This window comes from Malaclemys terrapin, chromosome 19, assembly GCF_027887155.1.
Source record: "Malaclemys terrapin pileata isolate rMalTer1 chromosome 19, rMalTer1.hap1, whole genome shotgun sequence".
Classification (NCBI taxonomy): Eukaryota; Metazoa; Chordata; order Testudines; family Emydidae; genus Malaclemys; species Malaclemys terrapin.
The window spans coordinates 17,224,855-17,237,256 of record NC_071523.1 but is presented as its reverse complement, the minus strand read 5'-3'; the positions used below and the strand labels follow the sequence as shown (position 1 = coordinate 17,237,256).

The 12,402-nt window shown below is 39.3% G+C and overlaps 1 protein-coding gene across 4 annotated transcripts in view; it reads right to left on the bottom strand.

Moving 5' to 3' along the window:
- PRKCZ (protein kinase C zeta) overlaps positions 1-12,402 on the bottom strand; it is a 158,890-nt gene that overhangs the window by 142,527 nt on the left and 3,961 nt on the right. For 3 of the 4 annotated variants that reach the window (XM_054009539.1, XM_054009537.1, XM_054009538.1), the window contains one exon: positions 2,144-2,265. In XM_054009539.1, the coding sequence (XP_053865514.1) occupies positions 2,144-2,265 (122 nt within the window). Of the gene's footprint in view, positions 1-2,143; positions 2,266-11,884; positions 11,965-12,402 lie in introns of all 4 variants that reach the window. The other variant, XM_054009540.1, reaches the window with a different exon arrangement.

Here is a 12,402-nt window from a genome sequence, read left to right as displayed (position 1 = left end):
GAATTCTGAACAGCCTTTCATCAATCTTTGACATTTTGCTATTAAAATGTGCACTTTATTTTAAAAGATTTTTTTTTACTTGCTATTGAATAATAAAGCTTTACAGTTCTGAAGTGCCTTTCACTTCTCGCTCTCAAAGCACTTTATAAACAAACATGGTTGGAAATACAGTTATACCCATTTTATATGAAGGTAAAGTGAGACAAGGAGGTTAAGTGACTTGCCAAAAATTCTCAGAGAGAGGGTGACAGAGCTTAAACCCAGAAAAGAACAGTTACTTACTCTGCAGTCAGAGTGATTCTTCAAAATGTGTTGTGTACACGGATTCCAATCTTGGTGCACATGCAGCTTATGCACAAGATTGGGTTCTTTTTGACTAGCAGTATATGTTGTGGCCAGGCCTGCGACCCTCATGACCACCACCGACCAGGGCTGCCGGAACAATTTGTATAGTGTGGGTATTGAGAGACATTGAACCAAACTGTAAACCCTGTATAGGATGGAAACCACTCAAGCCAGGGAGTGCGGCAGCACCCATGCCACAGGCAAGGGCATAAGGGGCCAGGCAGCCTCAACCACCATTCAGTTCCTTTGCCAATAAGAATCCCAGGCGTTGGGATGCCGATAAATGGGGATGGAAGGCAGAATATGGAATCTGTGTGGACAACACACCTCAAAGAACCACAGCTACTGTGGGGTAAGTAACCATTCTTTCTTCAAGTGATTGTTCACATCAATTATACTCTTGGGGATGTCTACACGGCAATTAGACACCAGCGGCTGGCCCGCATCAGCTGACTAGTGCTCAGGCTAAGAGGCTGCTTAATTGTGGTATACACATGCAGGCACGGGCTGCAGCAGCACTTTACAAGCCTATGTCCTTCCGTCAACTGTCCCACATCTTCCTTTAAGATATTCTACAACTGATTTAACCAAAATAGCACGGCTTCATCAGTGGCAACAAGAGGAACCTGCTTGCATGGCTCTCAATGCAGGATCGAGACCTAAGTAATTTTGTTGAGGGGGCCTAATCCCTGGAGAACTGATTTTATTTGCTTCTTAAGCACAATACCCAAAGTAAAGTCTTTTCTGCTGCAAGGCTTTAGTCAGGGAATGAACATGGAAGTTTGCTCCAGCAGAGCCATGCTTCTGATCCCCTGCCATAACTCTTGAGCAGTAGCACTCAGGATGACTGACCAGCTAGCTGCTGCTATCCATAGGCTTACAGTTCCTCCCAGCCCACTGCAAGACACAGGTGGGCCCTAGAATACTACAGGCTCACCTGACAATACCTACTATATTAACCTTTCCAAAAGGTGTGGGCAAAGGCCACTCCTTTTTACCCCTGCAACATGGTCCTCAGAAGGAAACACTCCCATCAGGATGGCCCAAGATGTCTCTCTCTCTCTCTCTCTCTCTCACACACACACACACGCACACACAGGGAAGAAAAATTAAGAGCATTTTGACTAATGTTTTTAGATTAAAAAAAATCAAGAGAAAGAAAATCAGAAAAAATAGAATCTTGAGACTTGGGTATGTAGTCCTGGAGCTCTGCCAGCAAGGAACTCCACCCCTTCTCTACATGCACTCTACAATCATTATCTAATTAAGCCATAGCCATTAGTAACTTCACGACTTCCTCTTGGAAAATGGGGGCTCTCACCCTGTCAAGGCAGTTCATGGACCTCAACAATCAGAACAGATCCACAATTCTAGTTCCCTTATGTTTGCATTTTCTCCATTTACAAAAGAAAGAAAGAAAGAAAATAGAGCATCCAGGTAAGGAAAGCAATCACCCTGCCACATTCCTTCCCACCATATATTTCCCTAATCAATCTAGGGAAACAGTGCTTCAGATAATTACACTTTGAAAAAGTTCATTATTTAAAAAGATTAAAAAGTGAATTCAAGTACAGCACAACCTTGATTATCTGAGCCTCATTTATCCAAACCTTCCTGTTATGTGAAACAGGGTTATGTCCCATGATATCTATAAATTACAATAAAAAATGCCTTTATTATCTGAAAACTAAATTAAGCAATTTCATGAACCCTCCCCCCCACCTAATATTTTGTCATACTATACAATATGGAAAATAAGTAAAGATTTACAAAAGAATCTCTCATGTGTCTGTAATACCTTCATCATCAATCCACTTGAGGGTAATTGGCTGTTCCTGTTGTAAACTGCACATCTCCCTCACTTCATCACAAAGTTCACCATAGTTCATTGATGCATCCAAATTTGTTATTAGGATGTCCCTGCAAAAGATGAATTCACAGATTTAAATCACAAAATGTATTCCCTCATTCGGAAATATGGCATCTGCCATAAACTGCTTGTTTCAGTAGCTGTATCTGTGGAATTTATCCTGCTGAGCTGTACTCACACAAGCAGCACTTACTCACTAAAGTAATCCCATTGAAATCAATGGGACTACTTGAACAAGCAAGTATTATTCCTGTGAGAAAGGGCTAGGCTCTCCTGGTGTCCCTGGGGAGACAGATTGCCTTTGCATCTCAACATTATTTTAATATTATATTTTACATTAACGATCCTGGCTTTTCAATATCTGCTTTATTGGCTGTTAAACATTGAGACTTACGTAAATGAACTAAATGGGCATTTTAAAACGCATAGCTTTTGTAACTCCTAAACTAGCCACAGCGATTTTTTCTTTAGATAGATGGAATCAAAGACTGAAACATGTCGGAGTTTATATAGGACTTTGCAGCAGCTCAGAAGTCCCTGCATTATTAAAGAGATTTTGCTTATGTAAATATTCTGAAAAAATAAGTTTTAAATTCCACATTTTTCTGTGCTGTATTTCATAAATTAAAAATATTCTGAACATTTTTTTAAAATTAAAAATACAAAAAATGTCCCTGACCTCCTGCAACTTTACTTAAGACGAAAGAAACAAATGGGGGAAGTAAAGCAAGACCGGAATAAACTGACAAACCACTGTATATAACAGTTGACCAGTAGGATGGTGAAAGGTCTACAACAGATTATTAAGTTTTAAAATCTGACATCACATTTACATGGTTTTAATGAGAAGAGTGACAAAGTTATTTCTGGTGTTAGGTGTGATAAAACTTTAATTTCAAAGTTACTGCATTGAAAATAATATTTGCATCACACTTCAGCTAAAAACTATACTTTTAGCAGAATAGTTGATAATTACAAAATTCTAAAATCTGAAGTCAACATGGAACTATTGAAAGATGATAAAGACAGACAATTAGAATGGGATGCTAAGTTTTAGCTTTTAGCAAGCTGGGTATGCTTTTTTTGGGGCGTATTATTTTCCTTGAAGCTTAAGTTTTTAATTCCTTTCTACGAGGTTCAGTGTTTCTAGAATGATGAAACCCACAAAGTAAACCACTTAGTACCCTAGAGAATTTATTTGTGAAACTACATCTAGTCACACTAAGCTGTTGCATGTAAAAACTAAAAAACATGCTTACATGACCTAGTCTGTATATAACTGAACATGTGAAGTAGATTTTTCATGTTTTTCGTTAAAGTTAAAGTACCTCAAGAAAAAGCTACACAAAATAAACATGGCAAAAAAAAAAAAAAAAAACAGGTGTTTGAAGGATGTTCAGAAATAAAAAAAAGTGTAAGACCCTCTAGTGGATAACTATACAACTGCACTTCTCAGTTAAGAATACATACTTAGAGCCATATGTAAATTATTCACGTAATGTACTGAAGTCAACAAGGAGAACAGAAATGAGGAGAATAAGCTAAACATGATTTAATTAGTTTTGCTACTTTCACCCTCTATGACAAATCATTTTAGAAAACACAAGCTGTCTTACCTACTTCATACATTTGTGTATATCTGCTGGAAATTGAAACTTTACAATATTCAAGTTGATTTTCATGGAAACTGTTTAGTCAAAGTGTCAAAAATGTGGAGACTATGTCAAGAAAAATATACATGCCTTATTAGGTAATATGGGTGTAAGTTGTTTGTTTTTTGAAGGCAAAAGGAATATTTTTGCAAGCCAATTTTTAAGAGTGACTGGAAGTAAAGCTGTGAGCACAATATTTTTAAAATAGTTTATCAGTTTCAAATGTAGATTAAAAGTGGGCTATATAATCTTTCAACATGGAATTTTTTTTCTTTAACATTTGAAGAGATCTTAAATTACAGTTTTTAATCTTAACTAATTATTCCTAATGGAAATGAAAAAACATGCAGGTTTTTAAATATGGTTTGCCAGGTTGATCTTTAATGTGATAAGCTACCATGATTTGCTGAGTGAGACTGAGGTTTATTTTGCAAGCAACCTTAGAATAAGTGGTCTGGAGTCCACAAGTACTTCTTAGAGCTCTCAATAATTAAAAGCATTTAAATTACACTAGTTCTCAAAACTAAAGCAGAATCTAGACGCTTCATGGAGGCAGACACAGGGCTGGTGCAAGGATATTTTGCGCACGAGGCAAAACTTCCACCTTGCGCCCCCTTCCTATGTCCAGCCCCCACCTTCCTACAGCCAAGTTCCCCCCAGGGGCCCAGATGTTCACAAAGTGCAGGGGCACGAGGTGGGGGGAAGGGGGCTGCAAAGAGGGAGGTCGTATGGGGGCTTTCAGGGGGTGAAGGTGGCAGAGAGGGGGGTGCACGAGATTGTTGCAGGGAGTGGAGGTGGCCAAGAAGTGGAGGGGACAGGGGTGTAGTGGCAGGGAAGAGATTGCAGAGAGGCAAAAGGGGTTCGTTGCAGGGGGTGCAGTGGCAGGGAGGGAGTGGCACAAGGGAGGAATGGGCAGGAGGGGGTTGTTGCAAGGGGCTGGCAGGCAGGGGTGTGTCTATGCCCAGGGTTGTTACAGGGGGTGCAGTGGCAGGGAGGAAGTGGCACAAGGGAGGAATGGGCAGGAGGGGGTTGTTGCAAGGGGCTGGCAGGTGGGAGTGTGTCTGTGCCCGGGGTTGTTGCAGGGGGAGGGACTAGCCGCGCTGCTGGCGGCCCCCCCAATGGAATTGGGAGGCAGAGAGCAGCGGCAGCCTGGTGCTCCGCTGTTTAAAAAATTTTTTGGGGGGGGGCACCGCTTTTTGGCACCCTCAACCACTTGGCGTCCTAGGTAGCCGCCTAGTCTGCCTAGTGGTTGCACTGGCCCTGGGCAGACAATGTATACAGACACAAAGACAGGGAAACAAGGTGGGTGAGGTAATACATTTTATTGGACCAATTTCTGTTGGGGGCAGAGAGAGAGAGAGAGAGAGAGAGAAGCTTTCGAGCCACACACAGCTGAAGAAGAGCTCTGTGTAGCTGGAAAGCTTGTCTCTCTCACCAACAGAAGTTGGTCCAATAAAAGGCATTAAATTACCTCAGCCCCCTTGTCTGTCTAATGTCCTGGGACCAATGTGGCTACTACAGTGCATACAAAGTCACAGTTACTGACCCAGAGAGGTTATCCTATAAGGACCCAGTGCTGCAAGTATAAGCCCAAGTGTTTGTAGGATAGGGAGTATGTAAGCTTTTTAGGCCATTCACCATATCTTCATATAGTGCTTATCCCAGGTATGTCCTTTATGAAACTATACATTTGGGCCCTAGGACTCAGGACATTCAAATGGGGATAGGATTAAATATTGAACATTATTTATAAATTTGCATTTTTTTTTTTTAATTATAGCAACACACAAATTGTCATATTGGATCAGACCCAAGGTCCATCTAGTCCAGCATGCTGTCTAGTGCAGTGGTTGGTACCAGATAATTCACAGGAGGCATAAGAATCCTAAAGTAGGCAGATATAGATTAGTTCGCACTCCCCACATTTGGTCTCATCCTGATCTCTGATTGTCAGAGATTGGCTTAAGACCTGAAGAATGATATTTAATATCCCCCCAAACTATTTAACCATAATTGTAACAACTCTGGTTATCTGTTTAAATATCCAATCCCTTTTTCAATTTTGCTAAATTCTTAACCTCAACAACTTCATGTGGCAATCCGTTCAATAATCTAATTACAAATTAAATATAATTGTATACAATTGTGTACAGATAAAAGTAGTGCCAATATATTAGAGGTGGGCAAACCATGGCCCACGGGCCATATCTGGCCCGCGGGACCGTCCTGTCCGGCCCTTGCGCTCCCGGCTGGGGAGGCTAGTCCCCGGCCCCTCCTCTGCAGCCTCAGCTTGCTGTGCCACTGTTCCTACGGGGAGCAATTTAATACACTACACCCGGCTCTTCATACAGTTTCAGAACCCCGATGTGGCCCTCAGGCCAAAAAGTTTGCCCACCCCTACAGTCAATAATAAAAAATATGGAACTATTGTTTATCTATCTAGCTAAACTTTATTTTATTATATAGATAGATAGATAAAAATAAAAAGTGGTCTGAGGCTCCAGACAGGTGGATTTGTTGAGCTGTGACCATAACGTCAAACTGTACATCTAAGCACATGGTGTGTCATTCAGAAATACAGTTCTCAGGGAAAATTAGCCCTCTGCAGACTGTGGAAAGCTACTACTGAAATTAGAAAATATGGAGAGAGCAATAATTCATCAATGAAAGGGACCATCCTGTGGATTAAATAAGTAATTCAGAACCATTTTGAGATTTTCTATTACCACTTCTGTAAATCGAGACAATCCAGCCACGTTTCATGTCCTCTCCTCAGATATTAATATGTTTCCTTACTGGTAGAATTTGTTTTTAAATAAATACAAGCACAGTGAGGAAGAGGAACCAATGGAAAAATACAGAGACAAAAAAAATATTGTAACTAAAAACAAGATTTCCAACTGTTATTTCAAGCACCAAAGTATGCTCTCGGAAGAATATAGCTAAAGAACACACACTATGATGATGAGACAATCAACAGATTGATTTCTGTTAAATATTATTTATTGTCCCTAGGGCAATATCTTAGAGAGACCATAAATCTTGATGTGTTATAAAAAAAGAACAAAAATATCTGAAGAAAATACTTCATCTAACTTTGAAATCACTATTATAGCAGGCTTTGCACTAGGATACAACAGCATAGAGCCACGTCCCCTGGATGATGGATGGGAGTAGCCTGTCTTGGGGAAATCCAACGAGAGTCCCTCATCCTGTAAGTATGGATGACATTCTTTTGTTCCTAGAGGTAAACATTTAGCCATATTAAAAATGCATAGTTTGCTTGCTCTTAATTTACCAAGCAATCTGGTTCACTCTGAATCAATGACCTGTCCTCTTCATTATTTACCACTCCCACAATTTGTGTGTCATGTGCAAATTTTATCGTTGATGATTTTATATTTTCTTCCAGGTCATCGACAAAAATATTAAATAGCATAGAGCCAAGAAATGATCCTTGTGTGACCCGAATGGAAACACACCCAATGTACAATTCCTCATTTAGAGTTACATTTTGAGACCCATCAGTTTGCCAGTTTTTAATCCATTTAGTGTGTGCCAGGGTAATTTTATATCATTCTATCTTTTTAATCAAAATGCTGTGTGTCAACTGCCTTACAGAAGTCTAAATATACTATGACAACACTATTACCTTTATAAACCAAACTTGTGATCTGATAAAAAGATATCAAGTTAGTCTGACAAGATCTATTTTCCATAATCCCATGTTGATTTGCATTAAATATATCCCCCTCCTTTAATTCTTTATTAACTGAGTCCTGTATCAGCCATTCCATTATCTTGCCTGGGATTCACTAGAAAAGGGACAGCAGATGAAGTGTTGAAATGCAGCAGGGAAATCATAGAACAAGTACAATCTTGAGTACACCTAGGAAGCTTGATTAGTGATGATGGTTCCATCAAGGTTGAGGTTTAAAAGGAAATGTGCTTTAGCTACAAGTGCTGCACGGAACCTGATGAAATTATGGATAAAAACCATTAACTTCAGTACCATGGTGAAAATTTATCACACCACTATTACTCTATGGTCTGAAAACAGTTGCATTAAATGAAACAGACGTCAGAAGGCTGGAGGCAGTAGAGATGAGAGCTTTTCAGAAGATGGCAGTTGAAAAGTAGAATGATGTATTCAAATAAACGAAGAAGTTAGAAGGAAAATAAAATGTGACACCAAGGTAGGGGTGTGACAAGTTGGATCACAGAACCCCTCTTGGGAGCTGCCACCTGATATGCCAAGACTACTTCTGCCCGATTTCCCTGCCAGTTCGGGACCCCAGCACCCTGTCTTGCTAAGCCAGACACGCCTCTCTGCTCGAACACAAACCCAGGGTCTGAATTACTTGCCCCAAAGCTGCAGACTTAACTGAAAGCAGCTTACAGAAGTGTTCTTGTCTCTAACACTCAGATGCCCAACACCCAATGGGGTCTAAACCCAAATAAATCTGTTTTGTTCGCCCTCTATAACACTGATGGAGAGATATGCACAATGCACAGCTGTTTGCCTCCCCCCCGCCCAGGTATTATACATACTCTGGGTTAATTAATAAGCAAAAAGTGATTTTATTAAATACAGAAAGTAGGATTTAAGTGATCCAGGTAGTTCACTTTGTTCTGTCTGTTACTACTAAGTAAAATGAAACAAAACACGCCAGTCTATATCTAATCCAACTGAATACAGATCAAATCCTCACCAGTTCCAGAATGCTTCCTTTTACAGACTAATCTCCTTTTAGTCTGGGCCCAGCAATTACTCACACCCCTTGCAGTCACTGTCCTTTGTTCCAGTTTCTTCCAGGTATCTTTGGGGGTGGAGAGGCCCTCTCTTTAGCCAGCTGAAGACAAAATGGAGGGGGTCTCCCATGGGCTTAAATAGACTCTCTCTTGTGAGTGGAGACCCCCTCCTCTCTCCTATGCAAAGTCCAGCTCCAAGATGGAGTTCTGGAGTCACCTGGGCAAGTCACATGTCCATGCATGACTCACAGTTTTTACAGGCAGAAGCCATTGCCCACATGGTATCTTGAATATCTCCAGGAAGACTTATGTGGATTGGAGCATTCCAAGATGCATTGTTCCTTATGTGCTTCCTGATTGGTCACTTAACTTTGCGAATTCCTTTCTCCAGCAACTAACCAAATGCTCTAAGGTTATTTAGAAATCAAGCCAGTACACGGCCAATATTCATAACTTTGAATACAAAAATGATACATGCATACAAATAGGATTAATAGATTCAGTAGATCATAACCTTTACATAGATATGTTACAGAGCATATGTAGCACAGAAAATATTCCAGTTATGTCACATATATTCATAAGCATATTTCCATAAAGCTTTATGGGGGGGGGCACCGTCACAAGCGGATTCGCTGCAACTGAAAGATTACACTGATGCGGACACTGTAGAAAAAATGAATGATAGTATGCCAACGAAAATAATAACACAACAGGTCAGACCTAGAAGCTGACTGCCGAATAGATGGCGGGACATTGTACACAGGGACATGACCAGGCTGGGCTTACTGGAAGAACTACCCATGGACAGGAATGAATGGCAACACTCTACATTTCCCATGTATGTAAAGATGCTTTGGGATGAGATTACAGTAGGAGATTAAGAAAGTTTCAAAGGGAAATAATTACAAACATTTTAAAGGACATAAGAAGTTACAGATCCAGAAAAAAGTCAATTTAATTTAACACTATGTATTATGTAAACAAAACTTGCAGAATATCCACATGACCTTTTAGCCAGGATCTCTCTCATGTATGTAACAACAGCAGTTATTTATATGTAACAAACACCTTCTGTCCAAAAGTTAAACAAATTTCTAATATGACTTCCGTGGAGGGCCCTTCATACCTGTATCTCTAGGTACCTGACTATGAAATCAATAATACTATGAAATACAACTCAAGTTACAGGTTGTTTCTACTCAGCGTGTAACTAGCTCAGTGAAGACAACACAGGAGAGATGGATAGAATCACATAACTATTCAGTTATGTTGTTTTGTAGGTGAAAACTGATTCAACTCTGTGTGTGTACCTGCGCTGTGACACCATCCACTTTGGGTATTCCATCTATATGCTTTCAGTTAGAATAGTGGTTCCCAAACTGGGGTTCGTGAAATGTTACAGGGGGTTCTCAGGAAAAAATTCCCTAATGGCGGACAGAGCTGTCCCTAGGGACCCCAGGCAGCACAGGGCCAGCAGCACGGAGCCCCTGGACTTCCAAGAGCTAAGCAGATCAAAGCAAGCATATCTATCACACTGAGGAGATTTAAACTTCAAGACTCCTTATAAGAAATGGAAAGGGAGATGTTTTTTTTTTTTTTTGCTGTTTTTAAAATTAAATGGGCAGCTCGTATTGTTTTTAAAATTATTATGAAGAACAAGTTTAAGCTTTGTTGTAACGTGTGTTGTTTGCCTGGACTGCTCAAGACCTGAATGCTTGTGTAGGAGGAACTCCAAGTTGGCTTCTTAAATACCTTCATGCTGTTTCACATCTGATACTCCTTGATGAAACATAGGAGCATTGTCTTATAACAGCCTTATTCAAAGTGATACAAGCTACGAAAGTGAAATCTTGGAAGAGTGTTGCCATTTTCATAATATAATAAAAATACTGTAATGATAAATAATAGTTAATACTAAATAGTGTGTAATAAGCATGTCATAAAAACAAATTTTATATTTCCAAGATCACTGCTTTTATAATTTATACACCGGTAAAGGAGAAAATCCCTGGAAATATTCATTTTTAGGAGGGGGTTCACGAGACTTGACATTTTAGTGAAAGGGGTTCACAGGTTGTTAAAGTTTGGGAACCACAGAGTTAGAAGATCAACCTCTGATGTTGAAATTCCCCTGAGTATGGAATTTACTCAATCCCAAACATCCATTTCAGGATCTGGCCCAGAATGCATATTACTACCACAGGATGCATACCCCAAACTCCCACTGAAGTCAGTATAAGTATTAGATGCAAAACCTATGGCAGGATCAAGCCTTAAATTACTAAAACTTTAAGTGGGAGATGGACTGCCATTCTTTGTACTAATTAGAGAAGTACAGATGAAAAAACTTCCACTGTTATTTTGCCCAAGCACCATCTATTTCTGATGCAATTGTGTACAGTATTTATCCAATTAATTAGTGTCAATTATATATATTCTTTTGAGATCTACTACATTAAATCTGAATGCCAACAGCTACATCAGCTGGTCAGAGCAGAGCTGAATGAAGACTATTTGTTGATAAACTTTACTTAAGAATCCCACTAGATATGCACTTTTCCCCAGTCAGATTTAAGAAGCCAGACTCCATCAAGCCGCATAAGGAACCAATGTTGGGCACATACTTGGATTAAGAGCATTTCTTGCATTCTTGGGATGAGGCTTTGCAAAGGTTAGAATCATGCTGGCTAGGCCAGAGCTAACCAGAGTCATGCAGTTCATTTGTAGTCAATAGGATTTAATGCAGATTACGTCAGAGGATTATACATAATCTAGACAAGCAACAAAATGTTTTTTAAAATGAAATGAGAAATTACACAAATTTGTTCTATACTTCAGTTTCCGTATGCTGTCATTTCTGCTATATAAGGAACTCTGTTACACCCAAGAAATACAAATGCCTAGCTCCTGAGACTCCATGGAGACACAATCACAACAGTCATGATTTTTGCAGCTTCCTTGTCCTTACGTAAACAGGCTATTTGTTTAATCATAATTTCAAAAAGGTATATTGTACTATCATCAATTGCCGCTCTAAATTATTTACCTGAATAACTGAATACTACCTGAATAACTCTTGACACTAATTCTGAAATAGTATGTTTTACTACATCTGCAGATATGAAAGCAGGAATCCAGAACAGATACTGAAACACTTATGCTATGCTTTAGCCCATAAATTGTTTTACATAAACCTGTTACTTAACATAGAACTTTGTGTCAACAAAGCAAAGACAAAATTCAGTAATTCTGGAACCCCTACTTTGTAAGTGGGACAGATGCTTTGCTCTTCTCCGACTGAGAACAACGTTAAACAATGATGGCGAGAATGCTTCAGAGGTTCTGAATGAATTGTAAGAAAAAAGAACCATTTTTGTCTACAAATGCAATCTGCATGACTCATGAAAATTACAGAATACTTGTTGCAGGAAGTACAAAAAATATGTTCTCAATGCTTTTACTAATTCCTTTTATGATATTCACATTCCTTCCACTGAATTCTAGTAATGAATCAAATGTTACCACAAATTTCAAATATTCAAAGGTCTGCTTCATTCTTGAACAAGCCTATACATATACCTTGCAAACTTTTGGAGAATTACACATTTTATATTCCGGAAACACTTCTTGGGTTTGAATGTTGTGCATATATATATATATATATTGGATATAACATTTGTGGACTACACAGTTTCAGAGCAGCTTTCACATCTCAAACATGTAGTGTTACTATAATTAAATTAAAAGAACAGGAGTACTTGTGGCACCTTAGAGACTAAC